Genomic DNA, 16,582 nt, shown 5'->3' on the forward strand with positions numbered 1-16,582 from the left:
TGAACCATATTTTCAAATCGTGACACTCTGATTTTGCAAAGACAAGCCAAATAGGTGTTTTGAAAAGTGTGGGAGACTGTATGCAGATGTGCTTGCTGCAGAAAATGTTTGTGGTAATATCAGAGAAACACGGCCCACCAGACCATAAAACAGTCCACAAACAGCCACAAAAATCACCCCCACACCGACCTGTCAGACCATCCAATCTGGCACTGGCCCATTGCCCTATTGGCCAGTTGGACCCTGCTAGTAGTGCTGTGAGGAACCTAAAGAAACTTGCTCAACCTGTGCATAAATACCAGCACACATAACACTAAAATGCTCTTTTCTAACATTGGATGTAGATATATGCCTTAAGTATGTTTGGTTGGCATATTGTTGAATAGAAGGCACCTGAAATAAACTAACCATTGTACAGCAACACAGGCTGTATTTTAACATACATAAATCAAGAGACCACAATCTTGGGACTTGTCCCGTGCTAAGCTACACAAGCAATACCTTTTGAAAACACTTTTGTTAATGGTTGATATTATAGCAAACAGAGTACTAAATCGCAATAATCTGAGTGAGTGAGTAGTAGAGAGTAGTAGAGTGAATAGTAGAGTGAGTAGTAGAGAGTAGTAAAAGTAATTTACAATCGTTCGGAATATCGGTGTTTGGGCAGATATGATCCAGGGACCCCCAGTATGCAAGGGGAATTAGTCCCCCCTCTACAAACGCGCCAGTGGCCTGCATTGCAGAGAGGTGTAACAAGGGTGTGGCCTCATTACACTTCTCTGCAATGCAGCTCCCTCGCGCATACTGGAGGCTCCTGGTGGACCAGTTGACCCCAGGGACCCCCAGTATGCAAGGGGAATTAGTTCCCCCTCTGCAAACGCGGCAGTGGGCTGCGTTGCAGAGAGGTGTAACAAGGGGCATAGTCTCATTACACCTCTGCAATGCAGCCCCTGGCGCATACTGGAGGTTCCAGGTGGGCTAATTGGCCCCCAGGGGCCCCCAGTATGCAAGGGGAATTAGTTCCCCCTCTTCAAACATGCACGGGGGCTGCGTTGCAGAGAGGTGTAAGAAGGGTTGTGGCTTCATTACACCTCTCTGCAATGCAGTCCCCTGGCGCATACTGGAGATTCCTGGTGGGCTTTCAGGTCTTATATAGTTAGTAATTAGCATTAAAAAAACCTTTGAAATTCACTGAAAAAACCATAGGTTTCACACCAGTTATAGTTAGGAATTAGCATTTAAAAAACCTTTGAAATTCACTGAAAAAAACATAGGTTTCACACCAGTTATAGTTAGGAATTAGCATTTAAAAAACCTATTAAATTCACTGACAAAACCATAGATTTCACACCATTTATAGTTAGCTGGAAATTTTACTGACATAAAACCATTGAAATTCCCACGTTATAGTTAGTTGGACTCACTATAACTTGCGCGCCTGTAATGCACTGCTGATGACGTCACATATTACATCACTCATGACATGGTCAGTGACATCACTCATGACATCACTGATGACACCATCCTTGTGACAGAGTGACAGACCTAAGTTCAGTGTAATGTAACGCTTGAAACACATATTCAAAAATAGAAACAAACATTTTCAGAAAAATGGAGATACCCAAACCAGTAACAACAACCAATTCAGTAATTCCACCATCTATATACACATCCACTCATTCACCAACAGTTCTATATAGTCACTCATATATATACTCACTCATCATATGTAGTGATACACCTATACATCCTGTTACACATCAGCAGTCATCCAAAAGTTACTCACACACATACTCACACATGCAAATAAACTATTGAATATCCATTTATTTGCATATACATTTATACACACACTACCACCTTACTTCTAAGGAAACTTACCCATACTTACTCTCTTAAACAATCACTTATAGAAACACATACTTATTTAAACAGGAACTCCTACAATCTCTCACTATATATACTATACTCACTTATATACATCAATACTCACATATACTAGATTAAAACATATGTCGTTACTAAGGAAGACACTAGTGAGACAGTCATTCACTCACTAACACACACATATACACACTCATCCACCCATACAGTCCTGCACATATGCTGTCTTCAAAACACATACAAACAGTGAGTCAGTCACCAACCCCTGCAGCCACTTATACACAAAGAGAAACACTGATACAAACATTTAAATATTTAAACAATACTCGCTAATATATGTATTCACTAAGATACACGTAATAAGCCAGTTACCCAACCAATTTTTTTTAAAAAAAACATCCATTTACACACTTATTTAAACATTTATTCTTCCATCGACCTTTACAAATACATATATAAAACAAATTTATTTTTCAGAAAGACACACATTCACTGGATGGTGTCATCAGTGATGTCATGAGTGATGTCACTGACCATGTCATGAGTGATGTAATATGTGACGTCATCAGCAGTGCATTATAGGCGCGCAAGTTATAGTGAGTCCAACTAACTATAACGTGGGAATTTCAATGGTTTTATGTCAGTAAAATTTCCAGCTAACTATAAATGGTGTGAAATCTATGGTTTTGTCAGTGAATTTAATAGGTTTTTTAAATGCTAATTCCTAACTATAACTGGTGTGAAACCTATGGTTTTTTCAGTGAATATATATATATATATATATATATATATATATATATATATATATATATATATATATATATATATATATATATATATATATATATATATATATATATATATATATATATATATATATATTCATTATGTAGGTTAATTATGTATATATATTGTGGATAGAAAGTATCATGATTCAAAATAGAGCTAACCTACAATAGCATTCCTATTGACCCAAAGTTAGTACTATAAATGTTTTAACAATATTTTATTGGCTCCTTAGTTTTTAAAAGACATGCTGAGATTACTGCTTTCAACGTTACAAATAGATTTATGCAGTCGTTTGAGAAAACATGTTACCTGCCACAAAACGACATGCACTTTAATAGCTATAAGGGATTTTGGTACTTTACCAGACACAGGTAGTATGATTAGGATGATCACTAAGATAATGAGTCCAAGAGCATTTGTCTTTAACAATAACTATTGCCCATTCTTTGGTTTTAAGGATATTTGATGTAATTTTATTGTGGTGGTGGAGGGCCTGTTGCCCTTTAAAAGGGTCACTCTACACCTGAACTTTATGACCAAGGTAAAGGCTGTTGCCGAAACGTGTCATTCGTCTTTGTGAGAACACTGCACTATAAATATTCAACAAAATTAATAATATTTATGTCCTGTAAAATCTAAGTAGCCAATAAAATATAAACAAGTTAATATATGGTAGACGAGTTAATGAGAAATATGTAAATATCACATCATTTTCGTTAAAACGTTTACTGTACTAACTTTGGGTCAATATGAGTGCTATTGTTGGTTAGCAGTATTGAATGTTTAGTCATGAAATTTTCTATCCACAATATATATATATATATACATAATTATTATACATAAATAACAAAATGAATATTATTTATGTCCTGTAAAATCTAAGGAGACAATAAAATATAAACAAGTTAATATATGGTACACAAGTCAATGAGAAATACATAAATATCATGTAATTTTCATTAAAACGTTTACTCTACTAGTTTTGGGTCAATAGGAATGCTATTGTAAGTTAGCTGTATTGAATGTTTATTAATGAAATTTTCTGTCCACAATATATATATATATATATATATATATATATATATATATATATATATATATATATATATATATATATATATATATATATATATATATATATATATATATATAACAAAGTGGCCCCGGTGAGGGCTCCCATGCGCTTTTTCGGCGGTGCGTGTCAGGTGCAGCAGATCCTTGCTGCTTGAAAGTGCATCCGTTTTTTTGCTCACATGCAAAAAGAGTTTCCAGCGCACTCCCGGTTCCGTATTTTCCACAAACGACCAATACTCCAAGTTTGTTATTCTATTATTTAATCATAGCAGCACTCCCAGCAACACTGCTCAACGCGTTTCGCGGCACACGCCGCTTGTTCACGAGACTAAAGTTACAAAGTGTTTGTTTCAGTGTTTGTTAAATAAAGTGCAAATTAGTGAAAAAAAGGGGGGTTTGATGGCACCGGAAATGACATGGCGTCTAACCGATCCCACCTTGTACCGCTAAGCCCTCTGGTATTTGTAGTGTTATCCTTTTCTATTGGCCCCTTTGTTGTTGATTTAGCATAGTTGTATTAGTATATTGCCTACAGTGGGGCTACCTTCTGTTTGTACGATCGGGTCTAATAGATAAAATAAAGCAGGTGCTCTATTTTATCTATTAGTGCTTCCTGTTGAAGCTAACTTAGTAACTATTTTAGGATGGGCCTGGCAGCTTGCCGGCGCCATCCTAAAATAGTTACAACAACTTCAAGCTTGAAGGCTTGAACTTTTGCCCCCCGGATCCGCCGCTCGCGGATTTACGGATTTTCGGTAAATTCGCAGGAGTGCGCGGATTGCGGATTTACCGAAAATCCGCGAAATCAGCGAGCGGAACGGATTTTGCGCTCACACCTAGTTAAGACCAAAAGGTGTGAGAGTTCTGAAGTTCAAAATATATTTTGACTCTCTCTGTCGTAGAGTCCGTTCGCGGTCACCGCCGCGAGGATGAGGTGCCACCGTTTCAATAGCATAGAATTTAATTCCTTCTATTTACTAGAATGTTCCCATTCCATGTGTCTGTCGACAGCATTGCTTTGATCACAGTTTACTGTTGCCAGACGTGTTCCAGGATGCGTTTTTTAAGTTAGTTTTTGTGCTCCCTACGTATTTCAAAGCACATGGGCATTCTATAATATAAATTGCAAATTGGCTTTTGCAGTTTATAAGTTGTTGGATCTTCCATGTTCTTTTGTTGGCCATTTGAATTTCTTTTTTCTAGAGAGCAATTTCGCAAACCTTGCATTCTGTGCATTTTAAAAAAACCTTTGGTTTCAACCACATTTCTGTTTTTTTTGGGAGTTGGAAGTGGCTGTGTACAAGTCTGTCCCGAAGGTTCTTAGCTCTTTTGCATGTGATGTTTGGATGGTCACCTACAATTTTTGCTATTGTGCTGTTCATTTGTAAGATATGCCAGTTTTTTCTTAGGTTATGCATCACTTGTTTGTTTCCAGTGGAAAATGTAGTTATTAATCTGATGGTATTTTCTTCCTCAACTTCTTTGTTTTGTCTTTCAATAGGTCAGTTCTTTTTTTCTGTTCAGTTCTCCTCAGAGCTATATCAATTATTCTCTCATTGTATTTTCTCCTTTTGAATCTTGATGCAGCTTGTTTCTGATGTTTCTTCCATTCTTTGTTATTCAAGCAAATTCTGTTTATCCTTAGAAATATCCCATATGGAGAATTCCTATGAAATTTTCGAAGTATCCTTCGAGTTGGTTGTAATTATTTGAAAAGAGATAGCTATATAAAGATCTATACATTTACGTACATTACTATGAACATTCCGTATAGGTGAATAACCGCCCAAAAAGATACGTACAATCTCAAACAGGTAGTCCGTGGCTAAAATGCCATTTAATTTTGACCAGATACGAGACCAAAGGGTTTTAAACACCGAACAATGAAAAACATGTGTAAAAGATCACTATTAGCATAGGTGCAGGACCAACATTTTTTAGAGTCAAGTAACTTGAATTTGTGTAAATGAGAAAGAGTAAAAAAAAGTATATTGTAAAAAAAGCATGAAATCTGTGTTGTGCTGGCAGAATGAGAAACAGTATGTATTTTAGACCATAAAGCGTCCCAAACCTGGAGGGAAAATTCTTGAACTAGGTCTCTTTCCCATTAGAGTTTAAGTGGAGATTTAAGCCTCTCAGTAGTGGGATGGGAAAGTATTTTATAAATAGCGGCAGCTCTGAGAGGAATAGAAAAATCTGTTGGAGATAAGAGAGTTGGGGCGGTGGTAGTCAGGTAACTATTCTGTGAGATGATAGAGGTTAGGGCATGATTAATCAAGATGTTTCGGGAAGAGAGTGCATTAGAGAGATGGAAAGTATCATGGGTATCTGAGAAAGATCTTACAGACTTACCAATAAGTAAGTGATCATATGTAACAATGCCTTTGTCAATCCATTCTATCCAGAAAAGCGCTGTTATTAATCTTTAGAGATTTCTTATACCAAACTGGAGTTAAAAAGTGAAGGTAAGCTTGTGAAAAAAAGGAACGAAACTGTGAAAGAACTAGTGCTTTAGAAGTTGAGATAAGCGAGTAGTGGTAAGGATAGAAAAAGGAGAGAGCTGCGCAAGTTCTATTGAGCTTTAAGCAGTTAAGGGAGGAGAGGACGAATCTGTTAGGAAAGGCCAAATTTGCTTTGGAGTAAAGGCTAAGTGAAATCTAGAAATGTTAGGAAAATTAACCCCCACCTAACTCTTTGGGTTGTTGGAGACGAGAGAGAGAAATCCTAGCTTTGTGCTTATTGCACAAGAATTTGTTTAAGAGGCTGTTTATAGTTTTAAAGAAAAAATGCGGGAGAGAGGTAGGAAGCATTGAGAGTTAAAAATTGACAATGGGAAGAAGCATCATTTTAATAGTTGCTAGCCTCCCCCACCAAGATAAGAAAAGGGGTGACGAACCGTCTATGAGGGAGGAAATCTTTTTAATTATATCAGTATGGTTGAGTTTGATGGATACTCTAATAGTATTGGCATAAAGAATACCTAAACACTTAATATATCTGGGATTCCATTCAAAACCAGATCCTTGGAACATTTGAGAGAGACAGAATTTGTTAAGAGGTAGGACTTCAGACTTGTCTACATTCAATTTGTATCCAGAGACTGAAGAGTATTCATGTACTAAGGAGAAAAGTGCGGGTAAGGAAGTGGCCGGGTTGGAAATGTAGAGAAAAATATCATCTTCATAAGCAGTAAAGTTGATGTAAACATTCTTGTATGTGAAGCCAGTATAGGATGTTGAACAGCGTATTATTTCCAGAAAAGGTTCTAATGCGAGGATGAGAAGAAGAGGAGAGAGGGGACATTCTTGTCTAGTACCTCTATGAAGGGGAGTGTACTTGGTTTTAGAGCCATTGACCCAGATGGAAGTAGAAGAATCAGAATAAAACAGTTGAATATAATGTATAATGGTGGGGCTAAAACCATGCCATTTCAGCGCTCCAAACAAAAAATCTCAGCTGACCCTATCAAAGGCTTTTTCAGCATCTAAGGTGATAGCTGTGACAGGGGAGTCCATCTTAGAAGCAAGGTGGTTGATATTAAGGAGAGTTCTCAAATTAACAGTGATAGATCTACCCTTGAAAAACCCACATTGATAAATATTAACAAGATCAGGAATGACTTTATTAATACGAGTGGCTAAGATTTTGGCGTAAATTTTACAGTCCATGTTTATTAAGGACATGGGCCGATAATTTTTGCAAAGGGAGGGATCTTTATCTTCTTGAGGAATGAGGCAAAGCATTGCTTGTGTGAAGGAACCCCTAGATTCTCCATTGACAAGAAAGTGGTGGTTGATCAAGGAAAGTAAGTGTGGTATTAAAACATTTTTAAAGTGAAGATAAAAATGCACAGTAAAGCCACCGGGACCGGGTGTTTTATCGTTAGGCAGAAGAGTAATTGCATTGAGCATTTCCTATTCTAAAATGGGAATGTCAAGGGAGGAGATATCCACAGGATTATCAAGGGATTTGGGAATAGATTGAAAGAAGGAGTCAATTTGTGTGGAAGAAGGACTGGATTCTGGAGTGTTGAGGGAAGAGTAGTATTGGACAAAACAGTCAAGGATTTTGTCATCAGTGGACTGACCTACTCTGTGAGGATCAGTGACCGCTATAATTTTAGATTTTTGTTTTTTAATTTTAAGATAGTTTGCAAGAGATTTGCCTGCTTTGTTATGCCCTTCATACATTTTAGCATTAAATTTGAGAAGGTTATTGGAAGCAGAATCCCAGGAAAAATTGTTGTATTTAATTTTGGCTATGATAAGAGAAGTTAGTGGTGAAGTAAAGATGTTCAAGTTCTTTCATTTGTTTAATGATGTGAGATGAATGTGAAAGGGCTTTTTTCTTCTTTCGGATACAAAGTCAATAATTCAACCTCTAGCGGCAGCCTTGAAAGCATCCTAAATAAATTGAAAGTCAGAGGTAGATTTAAGAATATTATGGAAGAATTCTTCCATGAAAAGCTTAAAGTGATCAATAAACTGGGAGTCTAAGAGGAGAGAGTTAACAAAACACCAGCGTCAAGAAGTGTGAGTGGGTGAGGGGTAATCCATGTCTAAAATAATAGGGGCATGGTCTGAAATAAGAATATAACCTATTTCTGAGTTAGTTTAAATTGGAAAGCATGTTGAGTGAGGAAAATATAGTCAATATGGGAGTGGGATGCATGCCCTGGAGAAAAAAAGGAGAACTCAAAAGAGTCGGATGGGATATTCTCCAGGATTTATTGAGGCCTCTGGAAGAGATGGTTTTGTAAAAGGATGTTTGCATCTTATTGGGAACATATCTAGTTTGTGATTTCAGGTCTAAAAATGAATCCATGAGTTGGTTCCAATCGCCCCCTACAAAGAAATCATCAGTTGCATGTGAGGAAAAATCAATCCAAAAGGTTAAGTCAGTACCATAAAGATTGCAAAAAGAGAGTTGTACATTATTAACAATAGTATCCAAAAACAACCATCTACCATTAGTGTCATGAAATTAATTTTGTAATTGAACAGTGAGCAATTTGTTAAACAAAATTATAACACCATTTTTATTATTAATTGCTGGAGAGCAAAAGGCTTCTCCTACCCATTGTTTATGCAATGAAGACAGATCTTGTAAAGTAAGGTGTGTTTCTTGCAAGAGAGCAACTTGACAGTCTCGCTAAATGAGATAAGACACGTTGTTTTTCAATAGGATTGGGAATACCTTTAACATTCCACGAGATACTGCGAAGACCACTCATTCCTGGAAGGTAGATGAAGATAGGCGAGAGAATGTAAAGCAGTCAGAAAAGAATAGGAGAAAAGAGAATAAGGTTGGAAAATTGTTAAAAGAATGTTGAGAAACCAATCCACATGACCACCACAGAACAATAAACCAGAGCAGATAAAGAGAACTGTAAAAAATAATAGACTGAAATATAAAGAAAGAGAATGTAGAAAGGGATAAATAAGAAAAGTGTAGCCAGCGAGAGGAAACAGGAAAAGGTAACAAAGAAAGGAAAAAAAGTAAGGAAAGACAGAGGATAAAAGGATATAAAAAGTAATGAGAAACAGAAAGGGAAGATATTAAAGAAAAGGAAATAGGGGGTACAATCCCCCAGAAGAAGACATCAAAAGGAGGATGGCAGAAAGCCAGGTGGCTTTAACCAAGACAACCTACCAGAAAACATTAATGTGGGAGGGGGGCAGCGAAGAACAAGACATCCACACGAGTAGGAGACATAAAAAAATTAACAGGTCACCGTACACTAATAAAAAAAACAATTGAGAGTGGAGTCCGAAGACAAGAGGTGACCAAGTGAAACAAATGAAGGGAACGTACCAAACATCTAGGGGAAGTGGCAGCGGGATGAAGTGCACATTACAGACATCAGGACAACACGAATGGGAAATTTCTACAACAGCACTGCACAGGGGAGACCTGTGAAACATGGGAGAGGATAAACAAAGGAAACGTTATTGCTGACAAACTGCAATCTGCAATAGACAAGACACAACAATGAATCAATAACAGAACTATTACGTTTTGCTCAGTTCCATAAGTTCTCCTTTGTGATTATGAATAAAATTCGGTAGGTCAGCAGGATCCTCAAAACTGAAGGTTCTGTCTTTATAAGTTACTTTGGAAAAAAAGGATGGATCAAACCATAACGTGCATTCATGGATCTCAACGCAGGTCAGAGATCTAAAAATTCCTTCCGACGAGTAGCAGTAGGTTTAGAAACATCTTGAGTGAAGAAGACTTTGTGGCCATCCCAAAGCATCTGCTTATGTTGTTTAGCAGCATTGAGAATCGTCATAAGGTCTGAATATAGGAGGAAGTAAGCAATTATACCTCTAGGTTTGGATGAAGAGGATATAGCCTTTGGCCCCAAATGATGAGCTTGATGTATGTTAAAATCCAAGGATTTTGTGAGGCAAACAATTTGAAGGACTTGGGTTTTCAAAAATGTAATCAGACCCTTCCGTACCCTCCGGAATACCATATATGCGCTGGTTGTTGCGCCTGTTACGATTTTCCAAATCCTCTGTGTTTTTTTTAAGCTGGCTGACCTCTCTAGTGAGGCTATCAACTATGGCGACAATATCTTGATCATCACTAATCTTCTTTTCTACATCAGAAAGTCTTGTATCAAGAATAGACCAATTGTCATCCAACCTCTGAAGAGTAGCAGCAGTGTCTGTCATGAAAGGACGAATGAGGCACAATTCCTTCATTATGTCCTCCAGAGTGAGAGGAAGCGGTGATTTTGATGGAGAAGGTGGATACTTTTTGATACGTTTACCGGAAGATACAGATGAATCATTACGACTTCCTGAAGAGTTCCCATGGGGTTTATTTGAATGTGTGGAATCCATGTTGAATATATCACCACTTAAAAACTGTAGACAAGAAGAAAATTGGAGGCTGCAGGAGAAACAGTATTATTAATAATAAAGAGGTGTTTAGAAAAAGTTTGAAGCAAAACCAGTACTCTGTTTCACAAAGAAAAGTCCATTCATCAGCACAGTATAGCGATAAAGGCGTTGGAATATGAGGGAATGAAAGAGCGCACCAAAAGCACAGCAGTCAGCAAGAAAAAACATCAGCTGCACTAAAAGGACCAAATAGCAGAATTATTGGACTGTATAACCTGCGCAGACTGAGGATGTCTTGAGAAGGGTGCACTCTAACCCCTCTTCTCCATGTACAGTTGAATGTCTGTTGTCAGCATACATAAACAAGGCATTCAGTGGAGACAAGGAGCGCAGGTTAGGTAAAGTAGGACAGAAAAAACACCATTGCAGCGTAGCCTGGAATGAAAAAACGAATCTCCACTGTACCAGGAATAAAATGCAGTTATAAGTGCCTAATGAGCGTCAATGTAGCAGAAAGGGAAAGAAACGCTGCGTAGGCAAAGAGGTAAAATGGCGGCAGTTGACTGAAAAAGATAAGTTCACCGCGTAGAGTGATAAAAATAATGCTGGAAGGTATGAAAACTTGCCATTATGTACTCGGCCTCTTCTGACGATGAAATGCATAATTTTGCGTCGCTTTTTCTGCGGCTCGGCTCAATCGAGCGGAGCTCCTCACGTTGCGGTCATCTTGCCTCGCCGCGCGCTCTCCAGGGCATCACATTTCAATGTAATTTATTTGTTCAAACCCTTTCACAAGGTCCACACTGTCACTGACCACCCTTTCATACTTCTTGAGCAACATTTCAATACCTTCACATTTATGTGGTTATTCCACAGACAAAATAGGCATGTCACACGAAACAACTGGCTTATCATGTCCAGGCTTGAGTAAAATTCCCAATCTACCCTGATCTTGCCAACCCATAATATCTCTCCCCTTTTCAGCAACATGCCCTTTTGTAAAAGGTTCTCGACCTTGAAACTTCGAAACATCTGAGAAAAATCCTTTTATTGTGATAATCTAATCACCAAGAGCCTTTGGATTCACATCAACAGGTTTGAAAAGCGGATTCGTGCAAAACATTTCGCAAGTGACATCAGTTAAAATCTTAATGGGAGTTCGGGCTATTATTCCCACCTTTTTAATTTTGGCAATTTCCACCAAACACATCAAACCTTGATATTTTTTCTTAGATGACTGTTTGGCAAATGAAACTTAGAATCAAACCTGTAACAAGCATCAGACCCTTTCTTTTTCCAATTTCTTTTAAACCTACTTTTGCTTGAAATAGCACACATTTCTGCATTATCTAATACACACACAGTAGATGCGTGCATAATATTTATAGGATCATCTGTTAATATTTTAGATGAGAATAATGATTGTTCTACACTCTTAGAAATGTCTATAACTTCACCTAGTGAAAGATTTTTACAAGTCAAAATGCTTTCATGAACTTTTGTAGTAGAACAATTAGAAACAAATTGATCACACAATTAATATCTAAATTACTTCCAAACTCATTTTTAGTAGCAAGTAGTCTCAAAACTACTAAATAATCCTCCACTGTCTTGTTCACAAGTTGTTTTCTCTTAAACAAATTATGTATTTCAAACAAAACTGAAAAGCTCTTCAAAATATTGCTTATCCATTCGAGCGAAAGGTCCAGAATAAGTATTCCATGAATCCAAACCAGTAGGAGCCTTCACTATTGACAAATTGTCAAAAACGTGTTGACCAGCTTTACCTAAGTGATTAAAGAATAAAGCTGTACATCTAACACCATCTTATTTTGTAGCATTAATTTATACCCAATTAATTTTCAAAAATGCAAAGCCTTCTCTTTTAACATAGGTGGCTAGACAGGCAATTGCAGAAAAGGTGGTGGTTGAATAACATTACTTGAATTCGCCATGACAACAATCATAAATATGAAGCTGAATAAATATAAGTAACAAAAAGTTGTAAAACAGCAAGGCAAGCCTAAAAGTAATCAAAAGGTGTGCCTGTCACAGTGCTGTAGAGACACACAGTTCCAAACAGGCAGGTAATAGAATACAAAGCTGTGCCTGTCACTGCCTGGCCAGGCATATATTAGAGTTCCTATAACCTAATTACACAGTTGAATGGTTGTTATCATAAATGGTAAGAGATTACTTCTTCAATTCAGTAACTGAACACAGGTAATGAGGCAGGACAATTACCTATTTCATCAAAACGGAATCCTAAGGTTGTGAATGAAACCGTTCCCAACTTCCTAAATTACCTGCCGAAATGCTGTTGAACGTCAATGTTTTAGGTCAATTTAGCTTTTTACACAAAATCTGCCTTCCTCTATACACCGCCCTGCTTAACAGAAGATGAGAAAGCTCTCCAGATGTGCTAGTACCGAAGAATCTTGGAAATGCAAGCGCGTGTATCCACGGTAAGAGGCTCCCACACGCAGAGCTCGCAATTCAACTATCACTGAGGTAAAACATCTAAAAGCATGTAATCCTCACATGACACATGAATTGTCACCTTCATGTGAACTCTCACCTCCAGTAGAGTAAACCACGCTGTAATTCTGTAGAAAAATCCTAAACTGTCCACAAATAAGACAGCAATTCCGAGTTAAAAGTGGTCAGTGAGTCTGAACAGATCCAAGAAACTTTTCTCCAGCTTACATATGTAATTTAATTCTCTCCAAATCCGACAGCCTTCAATCCCTGTACATCACATTCCAGAACCCCAAAACTATGACATGTATATATTCCAAAATAATAGTTCATCAACAGCATTAAAGAAAGACAGCAACAATACAAATGTGTATGTAATTACATACTGTAATTTTCACATAACAAGGCTGTAGAGGGCAAAAGAAAAATGTGAATGACATAGCAACAGACAGAGGCATGAAAATGGCTGTCTGAAAGCTACTAGAAGTATGTATACAGAATACATACTTTCAATAACATCAAATGATATTGTCTAAAGCCCGATCAAAAAATTATCCGATTGTGCCAATGTGGAATAATAATATAATTCTAAAAACGGGTGAATTTTACACTTGGCTTCCAATCCAATTGGAAAATATATAGATTTAATTTGTCTCTTCCCAAGTTGCAGGACTTCCAATACAAAACAAAAACTGTCCAAAACACTTCATGCTTTGTAGTGCGCTGTACAACGCCCCACACATGCAAAGTAGGAAAAACAAGGAAAAATGAGATTTTCTCCTTGTTGACCTTACCTCAAGGAATCGTACGGTTTGGGTGCAAATTCCTGTCTACGATTCTTGTAGATAGGGATTTGCATCAAACCTTTGGGTGGTTGCATGGAAACACCAATGTACAACTCATGGAACGCCCCTTTCATGTAAAGTAATGCAAACCAGCACAGAGGGCAACTTTGTGTTACTTTGAGAAATTACCCAATAGTAAATCCCAACATAACAGTTTGCTTTGGGTTTATGTTTCAACTGTAGCCCAAACCCGGCACAAAGTGTTAGCAAATCTGAACCACATTGTCTACCAGTATGGATGAAATATGACTTTTACCCCTTGTAGTCATCATTGTCTTCACATTTGCTATACATTGACTTACACATGTGTAACATTGATTGTCTCTGAATAATATTTTTGTGATGTAAAGTGCTTTGAAAGTCCATATTGGAATGAGTAGTGCTATAACATAAATGGGAAAGCGAGGCTGAGGTGAGATGAAGGGCACCACCGGAGGGTGATAGTGAGGGAACTATCAGCCTGATTCATGTACGGGCCGTTTTGCGTGTCCCTAATAGCGAATCATAGCGATTCGCTATTGAGGACACGCAAAACGGCATTCATGTAGGAATTGCTACTTAAATAGCGATTCCTACATGTTCTTTATTTGCGAGTAGCAATTTGCTACTCGCAAATACTCCCCATTCATTCCTATGGGCCAAGAGGCCCATTGGAATGAATGGGGATTTGCGAGTAGCAATTTGCTACTCGCAACTGAGATAGCGATTTTAAGGGTGACAGGGGTGTCCAAAGGACGCCCTGTAGCACCCCTAAAATGCACTTTTGGACTGGTGTTGCGCACACACATGTCCAAAGGACATGTGTGTGTGCTACATGCAACTTTGAAAAATGCTTTTAAAAGCATTTTTCGGAGTTTTTGCTATTTACCGACAGGTCTGACCTGTCGGTAAATAGCGGCCCCAAAAGTCCAAAATCGCTATTTTGTTGTGTGTCATGAATAGCATTTAAGGAATCTCTATTAGAGATTCCTTAAATGCCATTCCACGCAAATATGCGAATTCTTAAATAGCGATTTTTGCATTTGGTATCATGAATACCAAATGCAAAAATAGCGCTCGCAAAGGGCCAGATTCTGAGAATCTGGCCCTTTGCGAGTGCAATTTAGCTACATGAATCAGGCTGTATGTGATGGAGACCATGGGGTGGGAGGACACCAACAAAGATTGCTGCACCACACGCTACCAACATTAAAGCCTTTACTGTGTGTGAAGCTGGGCACTCTACCTTGCTCTTAATGTCTATAGTACTCTACTCGACGCAAAGAAGGCTGGATGCTTTGACGCTAGAACTCTGTATCTTCATTTAAGTATTATGGAAACATATGTAACTGGAAAAATGTAATTCAACATTGCAGGAAAATCTGGAGCGATAAAGGGAGTTCTGCGCACAAACCAGTTACAATCTACGAGATGATCCCTCCATCCAATTACGCCTGCCTTGGAGATGTAGCGATGAAGAGCTACAAAAGATCCCCTGATCGGAACATGTACCGGTAGGTTGCACTCTCATGGTTCACCATGCGCCTGTGATGCTAGCTCTTTGAGGCAGTGAGATGGTTCATGGCCTTGACACCTTTTTCTACGTATGAAACCTCCATTAGCCAACTAATAAACAGATTTTTTCGAAAAGGCTCTCTGATGGCACTTGGATTATAAAGTCAAAGTATGAGAATCTTTGTTTTGAAATGTCTAATTTACATGTTGAGGTAATTCGACTTGCCCAATGTTAGTGTTTTCTGCTCTCTGTTGGAGCTCATTGAATACGTGCTGGACCAAGCCAGTGGAAGATTGGCTCCCATGTGGCAGGGCATGGAGGACGTTATGTGCCATTAAAATATTAATGACAGTCAAAGAAGTAATAGGTTGTATTAGCAAATTATATTAGTTATTATTTCAAGCTTTACAAGATGTATTAAGAGAAATAGACTAAACACGTGATGGAGGAACATTTTCAGACCCATTTCCTAAGTCCAACATAAGGAGCAAGCATGGAGGAAGCTGATAAATCTGATTTTTCATATAAGTGAAAATACATTTTCATTGCTTGAATAGGTTGTGTGTGCAGAGGTGAATGCATGCTAGAATGAGTAGTAGGGTGAATGGATGTGTGCATGAATTAATGGATGAAAGAATGATTAGATGATGAACACATTCATAAGGAAATGGGTGTGTAAGTGACACAGTCCATGGGTGGATAGATGACTGAGTGAGTATGGATGGGTGAATCAGTCCATGGATGATAAATAGATGAGGGAGTGCATGGATGAATGAAGGTGTCAGTGAGATTACGGTTGAGTGCAAGGACTGAGGAACTGGTCAGTCAGAGGATGACTGCATGTATCAATGAATGGGTGAATGCAAGAATGAATGGGTAGATGAGTGGATAAGTGTGTAGGCGCATGGATGTAAGAGTGAATGGGTGAGAGCATATTTATGATGGATGGATAGATAACTTGACCTGGAGTGTGAGTGTGTGCGTTTGTGGTTTCTGCCAAGAAAGAGAATGTTCCCGGCACAGGAGGATGCCACGCACTCTCGACCCACACTCTAAATGCCTAACATGCCTTACACCCTCAGACATCTAGCCATGCTAGCTCCTCACCCTGCTCAAAATCTCCAACTACTAATGTTCAAGAGCTGGCAGGGGTATGCAAGTTGCCT

General features: G+C 38.1%; 1 protein-coding gene across 1 annotated transcript in view; it reads left to right on the forward strand.

Annotated features, from left to right (window-relative positions):
• Positions 1-16,582, forward strand: part of LOC147712439 (uncharacterized) — a 172,997-nt gene that overhangs the window by 62,456 nt on the left and 93,959 nt on the right. The window contains exon 5 of the mRNA XM_086923112.1: positions 15,277-15,414. Within this exon, the coding sequence (XP_086779238.1) occupies positions 15,277-15,414 (138 nt within the window). The remainder of the gene's footprint in view (positions 1-15,276; positions 15,415-16,582) is intronic.

Source organism: Lissotriton vulgaris, chromosome 5 (genome assembly GCF_964263255.1).
Source record: "Lissotriton vulgaris chromosome 5, aLisVul1.2, whole genome shotgun sequence".
NCBI classification, from domain to species: Eukaryota; Metazoa; Chordata; class Amphibia; order Caudata; family Salamandridae; genus Lissotriton; species Lissotriton vulgaris.